Source organism: Culex quinquefasciatus, chromosome 2 (genome assembly GCF_015732765.1).
Source record: "Culex quinquefasciatus strain JHB chromosome 2, VPISU_Cqui_1.0_pri_paternal, whole genome shotgun sequence".
Classification (NCBI taxonomy): domain Eukaryota; kingdom Metazoa; phylum Arthropoda; class Insecta; order Diptera; family Culicidae; genus Culex; species Culex quinquefasciatus.
In genome coordinates this window covers 203,455,703-203,478,971 of record NC_051862.1, presented here as the reverse complement: position 1 = coordinate 203,478,971, position 23,269 = coordinate 203,455,703, and the positions used below count along the sequence as shown (strand labels likewise).

At 35.0% G+C, this 23,269-nt stretch overlaps 2 protein-coding genes across 4 annotated transcripts in view; both read left to right on the top strand.

Annotated features, from left to right (window-relative positions):
• The window catches only part of LOC6038890 (adenylate cyclase type 3), a 105,825-nt gene that overhangs the window by 67,416 nt on the left and 15,140 nt on the right, over positions 1-23,269 (top strand). For all 3 annotated transcript variants that reach the window (XM_038252316.1, XM_038252315.1, XM_038252317.1), the window contains exons 11-13: positions 15,485-15,595; positions 15,659-15,933; positions 19,279-19,366. In XM_038252316.1, the coding sequence (XP_038108244.1) occupies positions 15,485-15,595; positions 15,659-15,933; positions 19,279-19,366 (474 nt within the window). The remainder of the gene's footprint in view (positions 1-15,484; positions 15,596-15,658; positions 15,934-19,278; positions 19,367-23,269) is intronic.
• LOC119766738 lies at positions 12,433-14,180 on the top strand. Its single transcript, XM_038252318.1, has 7 exons — positions 12,433-12,631; positions 12,704-12,781; positions 12,852-12,913; positions 12,971-13,222; positions 13,285-13,596; positions 13,658-13,859; positions 13,915-14,180. The coding sequence occupies exons 1-7, from the start codon at positions 12,613-12,615 to the stop codon at positions 14,079-14,081; spliced, it is 1,092 nt and encodes a 363-aa protein (XP_038108246.1). The 5' UTR covers positions 12,433-12,612; the 3' UTR covers positions 14,082-14,180.

Here is a 23,269-nt window from a genome sequence, read left to right as displayed (position 1 = left end):
ACCGATTGATTTGCCTGTTCATCGAGGCAGAATCTTCCCCATTTCTCCCCAGTCTCGATCCTCCCACCCCCGCAAAGAGTTGTGTTCGGGAAATTTGCTAAACATAATTTGATTTAACGCTCCCGTTTCCACATGGCATGAAAATTTCGACAGCACACACGTATAGCACGCGGTACGACCCAGTATTTCTGTTGGAGTTTCCACTTTTCATCAATTTAGCTGCAAATTGGGATCCCCATCGGCAGCACACGTGTCCTGATTGAGCGTTTCCCCCCCGGAAAACATGAAAGTCTGGAAGATATTCAAATCACGTTTCAATATTTAACGCTCAAGCAGAGGCACACCGGCTTAAAGGATGTTTGAGTTTCCAGTAGATCCGCAGTTAAATTGTGACTCTGGAAGCGTCACCTCATGTTCGCTATAAATCCTTTGGGGCTCAATTATCCTTAACGTGGCTCCGTTTCTCCATCGAGGCTAACTCCTTTTTGGAGCGATTCTCATAGAATTGAGCCTATCGATCACTTTTTTTCCAACTTATATTTAAAAAAATAATTCTAACATTTCAAAATCAAATCAAAATTATTTTCCAAAGAATTCCTTCTCTCGCTTCAAAAAAAATCGTTACTTATTCCACCTCAAGGTGGTTGGTGCCTTCCTCACATTCATAAAGTCAATACATTCAGTAAAAATAGCAACATTCCCCCTTAACATGTTTAACAAATCAACTTTATTACTCATTTCTTTTGATAGCGTTCGCATGCCTTCAATATTTCTAACTCATCGCAAGGTCTGATAAAAAACCTATTCAATGATAGTTCGCATGGAAGATTCAGACAATATTTCTATCACAATATCTGAAATCCGGCCTCCAAAAAGTGTATAAATAACACTTAAGTGCTAATAACTTTTGATAAGGTTTTCAGATCTTCGATTTTTTAAGCTCATTTGAAAGGTATTTCAATTATCTAACCCGGACATCATTTTCATTGAAATATCTGAGATCCGGCCTCCAAAAAGTGTATAAATAACACTTAAGTGCTAATAATTATTGATGGTTGTCAGATCTTCAATGTTTTGGGCTCATTGGAAAGATCTTTTAAATACCTTTCTAAAAATGTATAGTATGACGAGTTTTCTTACAAAAACCACCCTTTTTACAATCTTCCGGACTTTTGTTAAAATTGTTTTTTTGGCATAACTTTTGAAGTACTTAAGGTGAAGCCGTTGATCATTTTCGAAGAAAATTGATCATCACTATAAAATATTCTGTGTTAAATTCAATTTAACGGATTTCGTCACCAAAATTGCCTTCTTGTTGCCTTCTTGAAGCCACTGAAAGAATTTTTGATCTAAAGCAAATGTGCTTCAAAATTTATATCATTTTGTGGCACAGTCATTGACGTCCTAGTTAGCAATCATTGATTAATGACGATTTCCATAACTTTACAAAGAATGGGATAACCGTTACCAAAAGGAATCAGCATGTGTAGGGCAGAAATTTTGTCAAAATATTGAAAGCGACGCAAAATTTATATCTTTGAACGAAAAATCATGACAATGATGAAAGTCTTCACGTTAACTAAACTTGCTGATTTTAAATAGAGACCTATGGGATCCCAAGATGGATCGAATGAGACTAATAAGGTCAAAATCCGTTCATCCAGTCCGGAGATAATCGAGTGACAAATTTTTTGTCCACCCACCTACACACATCCACACAGACATTTGCTCAGAACATGATTCTGAGTCGATTGTATACGTGAAGGTGGGTCTACGAGGTCAAATTAATAAGTTTATTTTTCGAGTGATTTTATAGCTTTTCCTCAGTAAGGTGAGGAAGGCAAAACACACTCGGAAGCTTTTTTAATAAAACAATATAAATTTTATCGCTTCTTTTACCACATGAACCGTGCCTGTCGGTGGTGCGGCCTTCCGGACGTTTCCTATGCAAAACGATCCGACACCAGCCCCCCCAAAGTTGGCCTCCCCCAGGGGAAAGTGTGAAGTGTTGTTTGTTGGTGGGGGTGTTTAGGGGAGTTTTGGGTGGATAATCTTGTTTGACTTTGGCAGAATCCTCCCCCGTCAGCAGGTTTCGGTTTAAGAACCTGGTCGCCAGGGTGGGGAATTTATCTGTATTGAATGTGTGATGGCCAAACCGACGCGAGGCGTGAAAGTCGGGTATTGATGTGGTCCTGGGGTTAGCAACATGCGAGGAACTGCGCGGAAAAAAGCAAATATTTGATACTAGAAACATTCCGAATGAGAGTAAACATTATCACGATCGGAAGTGTAAACATGAACTATCAGAATGGGTTTGGTTTGACCATTTAGGGTAGTTTAATAATAGTCAGCATCCACAAGGATAAATATAGCACAGATTGTATAAACAAGTTTAAAAGCTTTCCAACAAATAAAAACAGGAAATCATTAAACTGGTATTCAAAGCTTGATTACCCTAGTAACATTTTTAAACTTACAGGTTTTATCATGGTTCTGAAAACCCTGATACGGCCTAAATAGGCTTTTATGGCCTACTTAAAACCTAAAATGTTACTTGGGTAGGTTTCTATACTTGAAAAATTAGAAAAATCTTGTAAACCTACCCTATTTAATGAAAATCTGAATGTAGTCCAGTGATTATGATCTTCTTTGCATCTAATTTGATATTTTTGTGGACTAATTCATGAAGTTTATATCAGTTCATGGCTATTGAAATTACACCTTGTCCATAACAACTAGCTTGTAAGTAACAACATTATATTTAATTTTTTGGGACGAAATTGCTTCTAAGCTTCTTCTTTACTACATCTAGATCATTGTTAGTTCAAAATAGAGGTCCCCTCTATTTTCCCAAAATGTATTTTAACCCGAGCAGACGGAAATAACGTGGGAATAAAAATTTTTGATATTTGAAAATACTAGGCCAATAGCATTTTATGTTAATTATAACATAATTTGTTATTCGTCGTTATGATTTTTTTGTTATTGGATTGATAACATTTTTAGGTATTCTTCGAAAAATCTTTGTTATTTTAACAACTAATATGATAACATAAACTGTTATTAAACCCTTATGCAAAAATGGATTTTTCAAAAATATTCCATAACACTTTTTGTTATTTTAACAATATTTGTAATTGAAATGGCATGAATTTTGTTATTACCGGCTTCCCGGGAAGAAATTAAAGCATGTTTAAATTCTTGCTTTTTCAGTAACATTCAATTTCTGATTTTTACTACTTTCTGTACGAGCGCTGTTGAATGTTTTAATAGTTATATATTAAATGTGATTGCCTCCTGATATTTCGTGGAGAATTTTTTTAAAAGGAAAAAAAAACATTTGCACCGATAAATAACTAAAATGTGTCAAAATTACTAAAGTTGTTTTCCTGCAAGCATTTCTAAAAGCAGATAAATAAATTAATAAAAATATTTTATACCCATCAAATAAAATGTCAACAGGAAATAAAAAATAATAAACATCTTACAATAGAAAATAAAAGTAATTTTTGATATCATTTGGCAAAGACGTATCAATCCAAAAATATGAAAAGATAGTGTTTTGTGTAAAAAAAATATTTTTTTAAAATGTTTTCATGGGACCATCCATAAACCACGTGGACACTTTTTTGGGAATCTTTTACCCCCCCACCCCCCTTCGTGGACAATTGTCCATACAAAAAAAAACTTTTTTGTATGGATCGTGGACAATCGCCATACCCCCCCCCCCCTCAAGTGTCCACGTGGTTTATGGATGGTCCCTCATGCACAATACATTATTCGCATGTTGTAACAATTTTCTAGTTAGGTTTGTTCGTTGTCCGTCTGAAATAATAAAAATCATGTAATTTTCTTTTGATCGTTGTAAACTAGTAAAAATTGTAATGCAGTATGATTTTTGTCATTCAATGAATACAAATTACAAAAAAAAACTATATAATAATGTTTTATTAAATTCAAACTTAATTTTTAAAAAATAAAATAAATTATTGAACTCATGTTAAAAATTTCGGAGGAAATTTCTAAAAAAGTACACAGCAAAAATTCCGAAGGTAAAATCACATGCAAAAGCATGCACATCACTTTCGTTAAAAAACTTTATATAATATTACACACTGCATGTACAACTTTTATAAACACAAAAAAAAGTTGTAACCAACGGGATTCAAACCCAGCAGACACCAGTAAGGACTGGCGCCTTAGCCCGGATAAACTTGACATTTCGGTTAAGTAGGTTCCCCATACTAATGGGCTACATATTTCAGGGTGTAATATCACATATAATTTCATAAAATAATGCATTTTTTTTTGTTTGGCCATTAGTAGGCTAAGTGATTTTTTACGCTCAAATATTGCTAATTTCATGGGAAACTTAATTTCAAAACACCAAATTTCACGGAAATTTCGCGGAACTTGAAAATATTAAAATTACAATGAAAATCTTAAGTTAAATTGCAGAAACCACTTATTATGCTTTATTATATATTATTTTTTATTAAATAAAACAAAAATCTTAACTTAATTTGAACGTGACACAAAACTTTTCGATTTCATAAAAAATCCACTTGGTTTATGGATGGGCTCTATATATATCGTCAGCAGGGCATTGGGTCTGGGGTGAGATTGACCCAATCTCACCCCCCAGACCCAATGTCAGCCCTGATGACGGTATATATATATTTTGAAACCAACATGTAGGGCATGCGTATTGTCATTCATTGAGCTGTTTTTTTTAATGTTGGACTAATATAGCTAATCAGTTTTCGCTGATTTGCTATTTTTCTTATTTATCTACATTTTATTCATATCAAAGCCAAATTTAACAAAACAATCTAACAATTGATTAACTTTTTGCGACATTTTGCTAAGTAATAATTTTTTTAAGTTTTTTATCCCACTTTCCAAATACTAAATTAAAAATTAATAGGCTTTTTGCCTTTTTTAATCTGTAAACGAAATCTTCAAAATTTTATTCAAAATCAGAACAGAAAAAATGTTTTTTTTTTAACTTCCACGGGAAACATCCACCAAATTTATTAAATATCGTGACATTAAACAGGATTCAGAAAAAATCTGAAACGTTCTTAAAGGTGAGTTTAAAAGAAAAAAAGCTATTTATTTAATCTTGAAAAAACCAAGCTTGAATCATTCCATTTCTTTTAAAATGTTATCTTTCAAATTTCATATAAGATAATAGTTAAATTGTTATTAGAGCGAATGAAAATATTGCTAAATTCAGTAAGTTTTCTAAGAAAAATTGATAAACTGTTATTTAGAGTATCAAGATAATAGCAATCTATTTCCTAAATATTTTTCTTTATTTTTGCTCCAACGGTTATAACATTGACCGGTGGAATAGGGAAAAACTAATATTTTCACTGAATGTTACTTTTACATGAATGTTTGCTTTTAATTGATTTCTACAAAAAAATCAATTCAATTTAAAAAAATATTACAATATACTTTTTTAGTAAATTTTAACACGTTTTGGTTAAAAAAGACAAAATTTAAAAAAAAAAAAACAAAAATGCCGAGAATATTTTTTTCTTTTTTGACTGATATTTGTTAACATCATTTGAGTATTTGCAGCTTTCACTTCTCAGTAAATGTTATATCAATTTCATGTTAATTTAGTTTTGCTAACAATTCTTCAAATGATTCATATCACGGGTTTCAATTGAAAACTCATAAAATTTACATTAATAGTCTTTATGAATGAAATATTTATTATGATGTTATTTAAAGGAATTGATCTGAGAAAATTGATAAATTTCACGGGATTTCACGGAAATCTTCAAATTTCACGAATTTCATGCTATCCGCGAAATCGTGAAAATTCATTAACCCTAGCCATTAGGATGACCTGAACCGTGTCGAGCTGGACCAAAAAATGGCAATTTTTGTTGTCATAGCTCCGCATAATTTCAAACAATTAAAGCTTTCTTGGACGCAAATGAAAGGTGATTAGAATTAGGCTTTTGAGAAATAATAGTTCGTAATTTTCGTAATTAAAAGATGCAACTTTTGATACCCAAGAGAGCGTATGGGTCCTTGTTCAAATTTTCAAGTTATTCCAGATTAAGTGGATAAAGTGGTTTTTTGGCGTGTCGAAAAACCCAGATTTTATTTTAATAATAATCGTGTCTCGGAATTCCATCAATAAAAGTTCGATCTTTTATAAGGTTTGTAAAATTTTCCTAATTTTTATAAATATAAAAAAAACTTTTTCTAATTGCTAAAAGACTTGATATAAAATGAAAAAAAAAAACACTGTTAGAATTTATGTTTAAAATGCAAGCAAAGTTTTAACCACGAAACATAAAAAAGGAGAAAAAATAAGTTGTCGTTAATTAACGATAATAATAACCACCTGTTTGTCTATAATTAATACAAATCCAGATATATTCAAATACAAAAAGAAACACATTTAATTAGATCTCCAAACCTTGAACCTTTCAAACGTATGAATGTGAACCTCCAACGCCTCGAAAAGCTCGGTTCACGACGTCCTATGTAGTCGAAGCCAGTTTGGCATTGCCCAAGTAATCCCCCGAAACAAAACACAAAAACTATAAACCCCCTTTATTTCGACAATCGATCGAATATATTTAGCATGCCTTAATTAGGAAAGGAAGCTTGGAAGCTTGATTGTGTTCCTACTTTGGATGCTTTTTCTTTCTTTTGAAGGGTAGAGGGTGGTTTTATGGCCTTAATTTAACTTTTTTTCCTTTTTTTTGCAAATGTAATAAAAACTAGGAAGGAATACAGAAAATCGGCGCTAACTACACTTTGGTAAAGGCCAGATTGTTTTCCATTTGAATCTCTGAGACAAGATTGTCTAAAAAAAATGATCAACAGAATAAACACCCAACAACCGAACGAACTCTTTCGTGAAAAAATGCTTTCATCAAGTCAAACATTGGAGCAAGCAAGTGATTAATTACCCGGACAAAACGGTACAGTGGAATTGATTGTAGAAACAATGAATTTACAATGTTTTTTGTTGTTAATATATTATTTACTGTTAAATCATTGTAACACCCTGGGATAATGTAACAATCAAAACTGATGGTTTAACAGTAGATTTTATTGTAACAACATATTGCTATGTAAAAACGATGTCATGAAGGGTTATTTAATCTGATACAGTATGGGACAATTGGCACAAGAGAAAGCTGCAAATTGGACAAAAAAACTGGTTCAGACGAAAGCAATTGAACAATTTTATTTTTTAATACATTAATTTTACGTTATATTAATCCTTATATGGCACAAAATCTACCTTGCAGACATACAACGTATCGTCTCTTTTAATTCTTACACATTTTTTTAAGCTACTATTAATCTTGACCATCTTTAATCTACGAGATGCAACAGTTCCACTAGCAAAACAATCATTGATGTGATTAATTGCTATTGGTATGTAAACGAAAAATACGTTCGTGTTTTTAGTGAGAATTTGTCTGATAATACCGAAAATGGTATGCCCATCATCCACTATTGAGAAAGTAGAATCACATCTAAACCGTTCAGATTCATTTGGCCATTTCCGATCTGGCTTGAAGAGATATTTACCGGTAATAAAATTGTTCTGAATGAAAAATAAATTGTCTGCATAATCATGTTCAATAGTCTCCAAAAGTTCAATGGGACATTTTCCAACAATGGTGCTAATTTGAGGCTTACTATCTAATGATTTACAAAAACTTACTACTTTTTGTTGTACTAATTCAAACATTGGTGAATAAAAACGTTCGTGATATAAATTACATCGCATTGTGACCTGCAAAATTGGGCTGTTAGGACCTTTAACAAATTTTTTGAGCACTCCATTTAAATCCTCGAAGTTAAACAAAGAGAATGCCCAAAGGGGACCAAAATTACGTACACAGTTAGATAAATGCAGCAGGAGATGGACATTGTAGTTCATGTGTTGTTCTCCATAAAACATTTCAAATTGTTTAACAAATTGGCTTAGTTGTGCTTCACATTCTCCAATTACTTGTGAATTTAATGGCCCACACAACATAGTTTTGATTGTAGTTGAAAGAGTACAAAAATGGTCGTAAAATTTTTGCGGTAAAACGTTCAACAAGCAAATTGGACCGTATAAAAGTAGCCAAGCTTGCCACTCATTGCCTTTCCATGAGTTTCGATCGGAGAATTTACGGGCATTTCTTGATGATTCATGAAATGAATACGTTGAATCTAGAACATTATCAATCTGTGCCACGTGCGCTCTGATGTAATAATCGCTGCCCACTCCATCCACCCACAACTTGGCCATTAATTTGCATACTCCAAGGAGCACACAATGAAGATAATCAACCGGACAGCCTTCAACAATATCAAAATCTTGTATCGAAACAAGTGGTGATATCCCTTTAAATCCGTTTACAGGTTCACCTCGCTGGTTGGACAATGCCATGGCTTTCAGTACATCTATGTTGGTTCGCGGCCTAACGTTCTCTAAATATTTGTATCGCACTTGCTTTGTTTCTACAAGAGAACCTGGATGAGTACAAAAGCTGCAAGCTTCATAACCGTTATATTGTTTCAGCTGCTGAATTTTACATCTAGCCACACTATCAACGCAGCAACAAACCGTCGAAACAGAACACTTGGTATGTTCGTTTAGCTGCACACCATTTTCCGACAATTTTTGTATTTGGGCTAGAAACGGCGTTAAGAAAACGTTCAAATCTGGTTCCTCACGTGAAAGCCATAATCCAGCGACGATTGTGTTCCGGCGTGAGAATCTCAAATCAGGCGGAAGTTCGTTGATAGTCACAATAATGGGCCACAAGGATTTCCGGGTGTTAGAATTGAAAACTGCTACACCGTCAGTGTTGAAACTCAAGCTTATGTCTGTGGCGTTTGATCTTGTCTGCTGTGTCACGTTCTTTATGATTTTCCCATCAACGATATCTTTTATATCATTTTCCTCATTACTTGATTGCCTGTGATTTACGATCAGCTCCCAGTGCTTCGCGAGAATGCGCTTTAAGTTTGATTCCCAGTCGAAAGATATAAAAAATGACTTCTTGGTATTGCAACAGTTTGAGCAGCTCTCAGCAACATTCTCTCCTTGGTAGAGTTTGCAATTATCACAAACATAATGTCGATGATAATCTTGTGACGAGCATAACGCGAGAAACGAGCTAAAAGATTCAGGTAGCGATTTTCTGCCGAAGATTATGTTTAACATGCGCAAAAGATCCTCCATGGCGCGATTTGTGAGATTATGACGCATGAATATGTTCATCAACATAAGGATAACTTCATTTTTAGTTATGTTTAAGTTGGGATTCAGTTTTTCACCCTCTTCAAACATTGAGTCCTGAAAAAAGTAAAAAAAAAAATAAAAACTTTAAAACTTGCTGATACAAAATAATACCTCTTCGGAGTGCTCAAAAAAATCATCTGGACCAAATTCTGCGTTCGAATCCGTTTCATCGCCTTCATGGTCATAATCTGTTGCGTTACCCTGATCGTTGAAATCATCGCCAGTGTCTAGGAACTGCAAAAAGAGAAAAAAAATTAGCACAAATTATGTACAACATACAGAATCCAATCACCTCATTTCCCGGACTCATACTGCCAAATACGCCCGCCCAAGATGGCCCCGCGGTCTGAAACAGAAACTATTTAGTTTGTAAACAAAATATGAATATTAAAAAAAATAAACCTCGTGATTTGGGAAAGAAGAACTTCCGTTGTCCTCCCCGGAAACGCCCGCCCGAGATGGTCCTGCGATCTGGAACAAAAGATATTTAGTTTGTAAACAAAACATGAATATTATAAAAATAAAACCTCGTCATTTGAAGAGGAACTTTCGTTGTCCTCCCCGGAAACGCCCGTCCGAGGTTGTCCTGCGATCTGGAACAAAAGCTAATTAATCTGTAAACAACACATGAATATTACAAAAAATAAAGACCTCCTGATTTGGGACAGAGGAACTTCCGTTTTCCTTCCCGAATACGTCCGCCCGAGATGGTCCTGCGATCTGGAACAAAAGCTATTTAGGTTGTAAACAAAACATGAATATTATAAAAATAAAACCTCGTCATTTGAAGAGGAACTTCCGTTGCCCTCCCCGGAAACGCCCGCCCGAAGTCCTACGCAAGGGTTTCCAGCAAGGCCTCAGACTGGCAAGTAATTAATAATTACTTTGATTTTTAGCTGGTAATTAGGTAATTCTTTAATTACTTAGTAATTCGTGGTAATTAGGGTAATTTAAAGTAATTAATTGGTAATTAAAGTAATTTTTGAGTAATTACAGTAATTCATTTTTTTTAAATTGTACTTTTTCAACAAAACTATTTACTTTTTATATATAATCTTTTATAACAGAATCTTATTGATTTCAAATAAGAGTGAAACACAAAGATTACAAAAAACTGATTTTGTATGTAGAAGGCCTTATTCACCATAGTTCTCTCCTAAAACTTTCCTAAAATTTATTTTTATCATGTTGTTTATCAAACTGATTAACAACGAAAGGCCAGTGAAAAATGTTTTGTGAATCTAAAATCTCTTAATTTTAATTAAGTTATTTTAAAAATATGTTTTTTTTGCAAGAACTACATTAGAATCAATTAATTTTTTATGCTTTTCCTTCTAATAGGCAGTCAAAATAATTTGAAGTTTTTGTGGATCAAATATTTAAAACCAAAATGGTACTTAATTATCATTGAAATAAACAAAGTTTTCAAGTGATGGCCATTTAAACATCAATAATAATAAAAATATGTTTTTTATATTTTTTCATCATCTGCAGAAATTGACAGTTCTGTAATATCTCTCTATTAAGAGATTAGTAATTTTCCCGAAAAATTTCCAAATATTTCTGAGACAAATGTTTCAATGGTAAAAATCAAACTCAGTGAAATTAAAATCAACTAATATTCAGATGCAATTGAATCCAATGTTAATGTCACGTTCCACATTATCTGTATTTTCAGTAACAGATTTTTTTTTAAATTTGCTTGAGAAAAAAAATGCAAAGTAATGTCAAACCAATGTTTGAAAAGCGTTTTGAAACTTAACGTTATTTTGATAAATTTCACAATTCTCAAGAAGAGCCGCTGCCACGCCGCTGCAAATATTTGTCAAAGTTTTTGTTTAGCTCAAATAATCAGGGGGCCTTTTTTACAACAAATTCTATATATTTTTGGCATTCGACTTTGGAAGCTGAAAATATTATCAATTTCATATATTGAAGTAAAATAGTACAATTTTTTTTTTGCTTTTATGACAAACATGACTTCAAAAAACGTAAGTCAACTTAAATAATCTTCATTTGCAATTGATTGATAAGGGTTCGGTTTATTGAAACGTGAAACATAATGAAATTTCGATTCAGATAATGAACAGGTTAAATTGGCCATGAAACAATTATTATTGGTCATTTCCAGATATTTTTTTAAAGGTCCTATAAGCTATTGTGTTTTATATGTTTATAAAACCTTTAAAAAAAATCTAGATATCAATTGAGCTACTTTTTTTTACCGAAAAATTGTGTAATTAAATACGAATGTCAATTTTATAATAAAATGAAAAATTCCAAATTTCAAACCAATTAACTCGCTGTAGGCTATCATGTAAACATCACTCAATGTTTCAGCGCCCTCTAGTTGGGGGCATTTTTGACGTTTAATCGCCTATATCTATTATCAATAAAAATTATACGTGGAAAAAACAAAGTAAACAGAATAATTTTTGAAAGAGTTATCGAATGATCTATTTATAAATAATTTAGTTAAGAACCGTAGAAATGAATACTTAAATATAAATTTTTATCGTAGTGAAAAGTAATTAAGTAATATGTGTAATTAATCATTTTGGACCAGTAATTCGAGTAATTAATTCGCAGACTGGCAAGTAATGAACACTTCTGGAAACCCTTGGTCCTACGCCGGAAACTGTCACCCTTTCCGTGGTACTTGGCGAAGATCCTGCACTTCGTGAGATCTACGAAGAATTATTTGAAATTTCCTATATTTTGACTTAATTATAATGTTTTTTTTTACCGGTTTTGGATTTCTTGAGTACGGAACACCCCGAACTTTGTGATAAAGCGAATAATTTCTCGAGTTACGCATTTTAATTTGATTTTTGACTTATTATTTGATTTCTTACAAAGCTTAAAGAAAAAAAAATAACAGCTGTTTGACAGTTTATTATCAACGTCTTTTACAAAAGGTCGGACTGTGTAAAAACGAAAATGTCAAGATGAAGTCGGACCTTACGGAATATTGCACTTGTTAACATCCGCAACACGCATATTCTGAATTGCTCCTTTTAGAATTTTAGCAATTTTCTCTTTATCATAAAAAAACAATCATTGTTTATCAAACTCTAATATACAGCTTCAAGAAATTATGCTCTTATTTAAAAAAAATACATGCGTGTCATTATTTTAAACAAAAAGTTTCAAAATCACATGATTAAAGTTGACAGTTTATGTTTTTTCGTGCTTGACAAAATTTAGAGTGTACCCATGAAAAAAGAGGTGTGTGTGTGTAGAGTGCAACCAACAAAAATCAAACCGTCAGTCTCCATCATCGTGGTCGGTCGCCATTTGCTGCAGAATTTTTTTTCGTCGTTAAAATGGGCCGAACGAAGAAAGGTAACTTAGCAAATTAGTTTTAGAATCAATGTTACACATCTAATAAACAATATTTATTATTTATCTTTCCAGAAAACCCCAAAAAAGTGAAGACTACGGCCAAAAGTGCTCAACAAAAGCGTTCCCGGAAGGCGGGGGCGGAGCCCCAAGGTGAAAATTTTGAAACCAAACCTAACCTAAAAGTGTTCCTCAGACTGATGTTCTTTTTTTGTTTTAACAGAACGTCAGAAAAAACAGCAAAGTGCGGCCAAAACGGTGAACGATTCTGCGCTTAAACTGAAGGTTAGAGAGAGATGAATTGAAAATTAAAATAAATTTAATTTATGTTTTTTTTTTCAGCTGGACGAAAAGCTTCAGAAATCCGGAATAAGCCTGAGCCAGAATGGTTTGGAAATGGTGTCCATACCAAGTGGCGCGTTTATCGAAAACTGCCCGGGACCGTCGACCTCCAAGGACCCTCTGAATTTGAGTGTGACGGCCGTGCCGGAAGCTGCCACCAAGAACGGTAGCTTGTCTCTAATGACCAGTGACGAAGAAGACGACAGTCAGGAGGGGGACGGCGATTACGATGACGGATCGACATCAGAAGAGGTATTTTCAGCCGCTTCCATTAAAGTTTGACACTTTTATAATAAACGTTGATCTTTTTCCAGGAGACCTTGGATAAGTTCTCGAAGTTACACGTTCACACCGAAGTCGCCAAACAATCTGCGGCCATGGAAGAAGATCCGTTCCCGATGCCCATCAAAGCCGAGAAAACCCCACCTCGAGCTACACCACAACCGGAGAACGACGCGCTGACCTACGTTAACATGTGGAAGAACAAGTTCCTTCATCAGCTTGAGCAGACCAAGGAGCTTTCTAACAGTCTGCTCAAAGAAAAAGCGAAATCATCCAGGCTGAACCAGCTGGTTATCACGCAGATGGCGATGATCCGGGAATTGCGCCTCGGAAAGGAAACAAGCGTAAATATTTTGAATGATTCTATATTTTAGTCTGACTGATAGTTGTTTTTTATTCCCTCAGGTGTTTACCACTGAAGCTGGAGTGGATATTACCGTTTCCGAAATGGAAGACATCAGCTCCCAGTCGAAACATGCTGCCGACTTCGCGCAGCGCCTGGCTGTATTTTTTTATGGGACGGAAGGCCTTCGCACGATGAAGGTGACAACTAAGGGTGGCCAAGCGATGAAGCCTATTTCACCCAAAAAACTCAAGTTTATCCATAGTAAGTTTCATTATTTCATGTTATACACATTTTTAGAACATCTTTCAAATTTCAGATAAGGCAAGGCAACATGTTGCCAAGGTTGCGGGGCTGGACGCCTATGAGAAGATATCAATCGAGGCCAACGCGGCCACACTCAACAAGGCATTGGCAGAAAAAATTCAGAATTTGCGCAAGGCTCAGGTTCTGAAGGAAGCCCATGGAAACAATGTCTTCAACTGATTCCTGATCATAACTGACGAGCACCATTTGTGCCTACACTTACCGATCAATCGTATTAAATAAATAATGTAAACTCTAGAACTTGTTTTTTTGGTATGAAGAAACGAATTTTGAAAAAAAAACAACGTTTTTTATTGTAGAAATGCTGTACGGCACTGCTATCTTAAAACCATGCTTTTTACTGTAAAAATGCTGTAAATGGTTGTAAAATACAGCTCTAAGAACGTTCAGAAATTACATCAAAATAACAATAAAATCCACTGTTTCCCATACAAAAAAAGTTCGTTGTGAATACGCTTAACCACCCCCCTTTTGACAATGAAAAACGTTGTTGAACAACAAACTTCACTGTAAAACCGTTGTTGGTTTAACAGCAAAAACTATTGTTTTGTAACAATGAAAAACATTGTAAATCCACTGTCAGCTTTTGTCCGGGTAATCCGGTCTGAAGGACGAGCTACTTGAAAATAAATCTCTCCTTCAAATTGTATTTGCTAACGCCATCCTGCCTGGACTCGGCAACCCCCTGTTGAAATGTGTCATTTATCAGAGGAGATTACTCTCGTGAAATAGGCCTCATTATTTGCAACGGGAAAAATGCTTTATTATTTGCTGGGACTTGTATCTTGGAGGAAAGCTTTCTTCGAAAGAAATGATTCGCCCCGGCACAGGTATGTGTGGGCGAGTCATAAATGAATATAAATGGGTTTACTGCCACCTTAATACGATTACAACTTGACGTGCAATCAGAGATATGTGGAAGGAGAGTGTTCCCGGAAGCCGGTCCCGATGCACATCTATCAGACTTGGTATTTGCCAGCAAAGTAAAAGTTAAAGCGTTCTCCATATAGAGCGATACATCGCACCAAGTGAAGTGAAAAGTATTTATACTCGCAACATTCCTGGCCGGGAAGAGATATGAACTAATATTTTACGCCACACCAGGATGCGAAGCTTCTTCGAGCCAGCCAGCCAACCGTAGCAAGGTTCCTCCGGATGCTATCGTAAATATATGAGTATTTACTCGTACTTGAGGAAGAATCACCATGGGTTGTAGTGTAGGGCCGTAATCTTTTTCTTGCATTTATTTTTTGTAAAATTTTCTTAACTTCACCACAAGTTTTCCAATGTTGCTGGTGTTGGTTTTGTTGAATATCTTGAATTTCAATTTATATTGAAAAGGTCATAATGTGTCCCAGTCCAACTCACTGTGTTGTCAAGCGAACTCCATACGACTTGGGAAGATAACGCCATGCCATCAGCTCAACGCACACACGTGGTCTGCGGTTTTATATTGTTTTAGCAGTATCATCTCTTGCTCATCTCACCTTGTCAGCAGCTCCGAACCTTCTTACTTCCTTATGAAATAAATTCCCGCTTCTTTTTCTTCTTTCCCTTTTCAGTTCTGCGCTGCCGAGCACAGGATGAACGGTTCCGCCGACCCGAAGGACGTCGTCATAGAACCGGATGGCCCATCCGAGGTATCCCAGGACGACCCCGACAACGATCCCAAGGTAATATCTAAAAGAGTGGGGAATTCCCGGCCCAAGTGTTGTACTTCCCCTGTATCGCTCTAGACCCCAGCCGACGAGGAGTCCAACGCCGGACTGAACGACGCCAAGTCGGACGACAACTCCGCCGAGGAGTACAAGGTGCGGCTGCGGAAGGAGCTGGTCAGCCGCGATGGGCACCGGGAGATCTACAAGGACATCAACGTGCTGCTCCGCTTCAAGGACGACACCATCGAGCAGGCCTACGGACTGTACCGCCAGCCGCAGAGTTCGGTGCCGCTGCTGGGTGGCCTCATCGTGCAGTTCATCGGGCTCGTCTTCTCCATTCTAGTTCTTCCACGGTGAGGTTCTGTGCGCGGATGTTCTCTGTGAATCGTGAACCGTTCTTTACTTTTTAAACGGACTTTTTTTTAAAGAGTTTATCATGTTTTTTTTTTGACTGATTAATTTGCCGAGCAGGATCTGGAGTTAGATAAATTGTTCGTGTTAAATCAGTGTATAGAAATATATCACTAAACTTTTTCATTTTGCTAGTATTTTGATTCATCAGATTCGTAAAAAATCTAAAGACTTTAAAATTAATTCCTGTTCAAACTAAAAGGAAAAATAGATGAATGAGTTATTTTTTGTGTAACTAAATCATACTTGATACTTGACCTTGTACATTGTACATTCTACATTGTGTAAAATTATTTAAAAAAAATACATTCAACAAAATCCATTGCAAAAAATCCTCGTGTTTAGATACCATTTGTTAAATTTTAAAACACCTTCCCAAATTTACAGAAATTTTGAAATTTGGGGCGATTCTTAATATAATAAAATGTAGCAAACTGAAAATATAAAAATTTCATCAAATATTTTTATCTTGTTACAAATACTTTTAAGATACATGTTTAAATAGAATGATTTGTTTAAACAAAATGAGGCCATTGCAAATATTTTTTGATATTTATTATTCATTATAACCTGTCCAGTTGTTTTGCAATCATTAGTTTCCAAAAATCTAAGTATTCACGAAAATTTAATTTTTCTCAAAAAAAGTGTTTGCGGTGCTGTACACTGGAATTTCATAAAAATTTCAAATGTTTTTTATCCAGCCCAAACATGCTCAATATGGTTATAATTGCAGAAAATGCATTTGAGATGATTTTCAGTTGATATGACTTCTATTTTCATTAAATTTTTTTTTTTAATATTTGCAGCGGCTTTAAAGGTAAAATTTTAACCACGTTGGTATTCGTTTGGGTACACAGAAAAAAATACCGACAAACTGGTTTGTAAGTTTTTGGCCAATTGGTTGAATTGGTTGAGATTCGGCAATTATACTCATGCTTGAATATTAAAATAAGCCATTCCTTACATGATTACTCGTGAAATCACGGTTATTCAAAGTTTCGATATCCAAAGCTATTTTCTGAGTCTGTAAAAAAACTTCTGAGAATCGAATTTATGTTTTTTTTTATTTCTTATATTCATATTTTTATGTCAAATTGGAGTTCAAGTTTAAGAAAATTAAATTTTGATTTTTTTTTTTCATTTGAATGAAACTTTCATTTTATTTCATTAGTTCGTACATACGGATTTTCATACAACTTTGGCAGCTAATTTGGTGTTCTTAGATTTTCGGCAAAGTTGGTAAATATTAATTAGGAATTTTCAATATAGAGTTACTCTCTTAAAAACTGTTATCCTTTATTAGTAAAATTTATTGAGCAAAATAATTTTTTTTTTTAAATTTTGTTTTTTTAGGTATTAAATAACAAAAATGCAATTTTTGAGCTAGGGCAAATGTTGCTCAAATTCATTACGCAGTGTTGCCAATTTTTCGAAACATAATGAGTTTTGAAACACCTGACGGAAAGCTGAAAAATGTTTATGATTCTATTTGTAAAATCAAATTTGTATGCGTAAAGTACAAAGATGAGCATGACTTCTAAAGGTAAAAAAGTCACGTTATCAACAAAAAAATATGTTTGTGGATATAACTGAAAATGTACACCACATCTAAATGAATATAAAGTACTTTGATTTTACATTTAAAAGTAAAGTTAATACATTTTTCCGATTTTCCATGTTTTCAAAATTAAAGATTTTTTTTGAAAAGTTGGCAACACTGCCAAATGAGATTTGAGCATCTTGTGCCATAGCTCAAAAGATGCCATCTCAAACACAAAAAAAAAAATATTTTGAGCAAATCTTTTTTTTGCCAAAACTCCACTTAATAAAATGGGTAAATATTTTAAGAGTTAAGCTGTTTTTTTTCTGAGAAGTCTTAGGCATTACCCAGACTTCACTGAACACCAAGATCTGGTGCGCCGTGGTGCGGTTTTCGTGTCACTCTAGAACCCAAACCGAGCTGTTTATTGTCACACCATAGCAACTGTACCGAAAGCACCTTGGTACACCACCGGTGCACCCAACTGTATACCAAGATGCAACTCAACAGAATGGTTGATCTAAGTAAACCGGAGGCGACATTGTTTTGATTGAGGTTTGTCAGCCATCATTCACATTCCGCCAGGCCAGGTTGTTAACTCCGTCTTTTAATCACGAGGTTCCTGGTTCAATCCTGACTTAAATATCTTTGAGGTTTTTTTTCAATTTTTATTATCAAAATTAGTGATTATATATACATTTAAAAAAAAAACTTCTTCGAGCCTGCGACGCTCTAGTCAAAGGGTTAAAAAATTGAATGGATTTTTGTAGTGGAATAGAGAAAACGTTCCGTATTATGCAGACATGTAAATGAAAATGCCTATTTTAGGATTATATGCACTAGTTTATATTTCATGACACTACGAAATTCTATTCCTAAAAAATTATTCTGAACAAATACCTAAAAAACATTTAAAAAAATAATCGAGATTCGAACCAAGAACCTTTAAAATACTAATGTAGTGCCTTTGACAACCACACCATTAAGAACTGATGGCTTTAGCTGGCTTGTTAGGCATCAGGAGTTCTAAACTTCTCCCGTGTGGTAGGCGCAGAAACCATGTCAGTTTTGTGTACCCGATTCACACCGCCGTCACACCAAACTTCGGTTTCGGTGCACCGATCAAGCTACCGAGCTGTGTCGGGTTTTTTTTCGTGACGAGAAATGGTGCGCATAGAAAAACCGGTATCATAGCAAACCGTTGTCGCACCCGTCAAAAGGTAAGTCTGGCATTACCTAATGCTTTGCTGAAGACACCAAATCGTTCAGAAAATTCGTTTTCGAGATACATCATATAAAATGTTGAATGGACGAACTAATGATACAAAATAATTTCTTAAGTTATAATAAAAAGTGCACACAAAGCTTCACCCAAGTCAAAAATTACAAAAAATATGCGTTGTCCGACATGTCTAAGAATGACTCTGTAAGTTTTAAAAATATAAAAAAATATACTTTAATTAGTTTGTTGGGTTACAAATAACTAAAAAGGCTAAAGATGCCAGAAATAATTAAATTAAAAAGTTTTTAATCGAACATTTAAATTCATAGTTCACGCGTTCATAAAAATCATGTTTATCATCTACAGTTTTCTAAGAGAATAGCTAAAGTGCAAACTGACCCCCGGGAGGTTGCCTCCGACCCCCCGTGGGTGTCGTTATTTATTTCTTTGGCCATTTGTCGTTATCTATTGTCTGCAAGCATACTGACAGCGTTTTCTTCCCTCTTTTTTTCTCTCTCTCCACAGCACCGCGTTGCACTTTGAGATCGTAATACCGCCGCTGATAATTATTGCCATTCTTGTTTTCATCTCGGTGGCGGAGAATTTCCCCGGGGTAAGTGTGACAGCTTTAATTGCAAATTGAAAAACGAGCTTATTTCACCTGGTGCCGAGGCCACGTGGTATATTTCACAAACCACGGTCACTTCATTGCGTCTTATCACTGCTGTGTGACGGTGGAAAACCAGCTGGAAAATGACACTCTCAGCTGGTAATTTTTCACTGCTTCAGCAATGGAGGAGAATAGTAATAAAAGAAAAAACGCTCTCGAATAGAATGCCGGACAGGTTGACAGACAGATATAACACAACAACGCTCGGAACATGATTTCTCGCCATTTTTCCCGCAGACTCATCCAGCTTAGCTCTCATCCTATTCAGCATTTCACTTTATTTTTTGTGCTGCCTTTTTCCCGTTGATTTGAATGGAGCATAAATCATTATAAAATGAAATAAAAAAAATCCCTCTCTATCTCTTTCTGCCAATATGACCTACAGTGGGGCACGGACGGGGAAATGGAAAATCATCATCATTCTTGGTACATAGTACGGACTTGAGCCAAAGCAGACGGGTTTATAACGGTTGGCTGATAAAAAAAATATAGATGGAATATGGATGCTGTCTCCGGAAGGCATAGAAAGTGGCGTTGAATCGCTCCGAGTCGATTAAGGCTGATTGCCTATAGATTTTATCAGACATTGCCACAGAATTTAAAGAGCAGCTTTGAAAGTGCCACGGAGAAAAATTTCATGCATTTAAAATTTAAAATTAGATACGAAAAATTCGCTGGAACAACAAAAAATAGAACAAGAAAATGTTCGGAGGCTTTAGAAAGGGTTTAAAACTGTAGTGCAGGCCTGCCCAACCATTTTGGTTCAATTTAAAAAAAATTGATCGTCAAAACTACAATTTTTCATTTTTTTTTCATGGTTTATTTTCAGGAATCGATTCACAGATGACCAGTGAACATAACTTTTCAAATTTATGTTCACTGGTCATCTGAGAACTGATCCCAAAAATGTGAAAATTGAGCCAAAAATGTTGGGCAGGCCTGTTATAGTGTCTTAAAAGAAATTAAAAATAATTTAAAGGGGCTTTGTTTTCGATACAATAATTGTATTTTTCAAAATGACTTAAAAAAATACTGAACAAATTAATCAAATAACAATTAACAGAAAGAATTAAGCACAGCACAGTTACTCACAAAAGTGAAATTTGTTGACAAATAAATATCAAAACTTACAAAAATGAAAAATTCATTGAATTTAAAAAAGGGACCATCGATAAACCACGTGGAATCTATAAGGTAGGGGGGGGGGGGGTACGGCGATGTTGAAAATAAACGCTTCAGTGGCCAAAGTGCCTCAAAAATTTACACCTCTGAAAACATTTTTTTTACCCATTCAAAGTTTAAATGCAAAATGGTAGCTCCTGCTACGTCCAATCAAGCACATATTTGGGATTTAAGCTCAGTATGCCCACCGGAACAAACCCCAGAATGCCAAAAAGTCATTTTTGTTTTTGTTACAGTCCGTTAGTTCGAAAATTTTGGAGAAGTCAAATATTGAAAATCGATTAATATATGAATTGAAGTTTCGTTAATCAGGTTCTCCGTATATAACAAAGGCTTCTCTTCGAATAATTGAAATTTTGTTTTCATTACATAGTTTGGAGTCGAACTCTTAGAAAAATATCGAGCAATTTATGACAGTTCCGGTTGCACCCAAAACAAAGTCAAATCTCGTCTATAAATCGTCAATACTGCTCAGTTTACATGTTCCAGAGGCCGAATAGCCGAAATATCCAAAAACAATGTTCGACCAAATGAGACAATTAGCAGAAAGTTGTGTTCATGATTGACTTCATTTAGCATCGATGTAATCCCAGCAACATCGTTCAAAATAACACGCCAGCATCGATAGCTTAGCTATTTTTTTAACAATCTCTATAGGGGCAGGGGGGACAGAATGGGACAACGGAACCTTCAAATCATTTAGAGGCTTGGTGGTGGAAGTGCACAGAAAAAAATATTTCTGTAAATTTACATTGTTTATCATGTACCAAAAGGTATCATGATAAATGATGTATATTTACATTAGGTTCATTGGAAATTTACATTATATTCATTGGAAATTTAAATTAGTTTTGAAAATTTACATTAGTTTTGGAATTTACATTAGTTCAAATCAACTAATTCTGATTGGCCAATGGGAATGAGAAGCTCGACTTGGATTGCAGTAGGAAAAGGGTGTGGCCTATGTTCTATTTTAAAATGAGTGAAGCGGGCAGCAAAAGGAAATTCGGATTTTAAAAAGTTATTTCACAGGTAGGGGACGCTTTCTCGTCGACGGCCAAGTGGAATAACGCTGGACTGGAATCGAACGGACGACGGGTAGAATGTTCGGTGTTACTGCTGCTACCCGCTGCCGACTGAGCCATCTTCGCATTTTATAAACGAGCGGCTAAAGCATCAACTTGTTCAGGGCGAGGCTCAGACAGTGGACCAGCGAAGTATGAGAGCGATAGAAAGAGAACCAAATATTACTTGAAGTCAACGTTTGGCAGAAATACATTGGATATATGATTTACATTGAATAGGAATTTACAGGAAGCCGAACACGGGTAGAAATTCATCAGATTTAAGTTTCCATGCTCAACGTTTCCATTAGATTCATGATTTACATTAGATTTAGATTTACATTAGAGTAATTTCCATGACTTTTTACTCTTTACATCATATTTCAACATTACATTGAGTGAGTTTACATATGAAACAGTATTTACGTGCTGTGTAAATTTACATATTTTTTCTGTGTGTTTAAAATTAAAATCCACTTGGGGGCAGAATGGATCACCCTTTTCCTGCCTTTTAAAAACAATCAAAAGCTTTTTTAGCTTAACATTCCAACGCCCAAGGCTCCAAAAAAGTTGGAACGGTAACTTCAACTCAATGGTTCTCGGGTATAACTCAACCAATCAAGATGATTCTTCTATCCAGTGATTTGTTAGGATGTCTAGAACCTTTGCAGAACTTAATTTGATCAAATCTGTATTTTTTGCGATCAAAAACATCGTTCCAACTTTTTTTTTCGCGTGTAAAAAAAATCGCCGAAAATTCCGCGGAGGCAGTCGTTTAAAAAAAGTTGGAACGATGTTTTCGGTCGCAGAAATTACAGATTTGATCAAATCAAGTTCTGCAAAATTTTAGGATCATCAAGACATTCTTACAAATCATTGGGAACAAGAATCGTCCCGATTGGTTGAGTTATACCCGAGAACGGGCGTGTTGAAGTTACCGTTCCAACTTTTTTGGGAGGCTTGGGCGTCCGTGTAAGTTGGACATGCATTGGGCGTTCCAGTGTTAATGGATTATTTCACTCCTGGTAGCATCACAAATCACGTTTAATGCAACATTAGTGATTTTATACTTGTTTTGATGCTTATTTGTAAAAATAGTGTTTTATTACAACGTACTACGCTATTTTCAAAAATGTTTGTTTTGGTATGTGACTATTTTTATAAAAGTGGTCTAATAACTTCATAGAAACTATTTTAAGAAAGGTCCCTTAAGTAATTTCTTATCTCCTTTCAACGTTGTATTAGAAAAATTGCCTGTTTTCTAAGGTGGTCCATTCTGCCCCACACCCTGGAATAGTAGCCGAAAACCCCAATTTTAGTTGCTTCAAAAATAATTTTAAGCTAAATATTTTCATCAACCAAGTAAACAACATTGATGGAAACATCCCAAAGCATAAGCCTACTACACTGGATTCATATATTTTTTATTGTTTTCTATGGTTTTTGGCGCATTTTTCTTAGGCAGACCATTCTGGCCCCCTGGCCCTTAATCCGATGAAAGTGAACCGTACTGAAATCCACTTAGAAACGATACGAAGTCCACTCTATAGATTAAAAGAAAATTGGTGTTTACATTGACATTTATCGACCGGTAAACAAC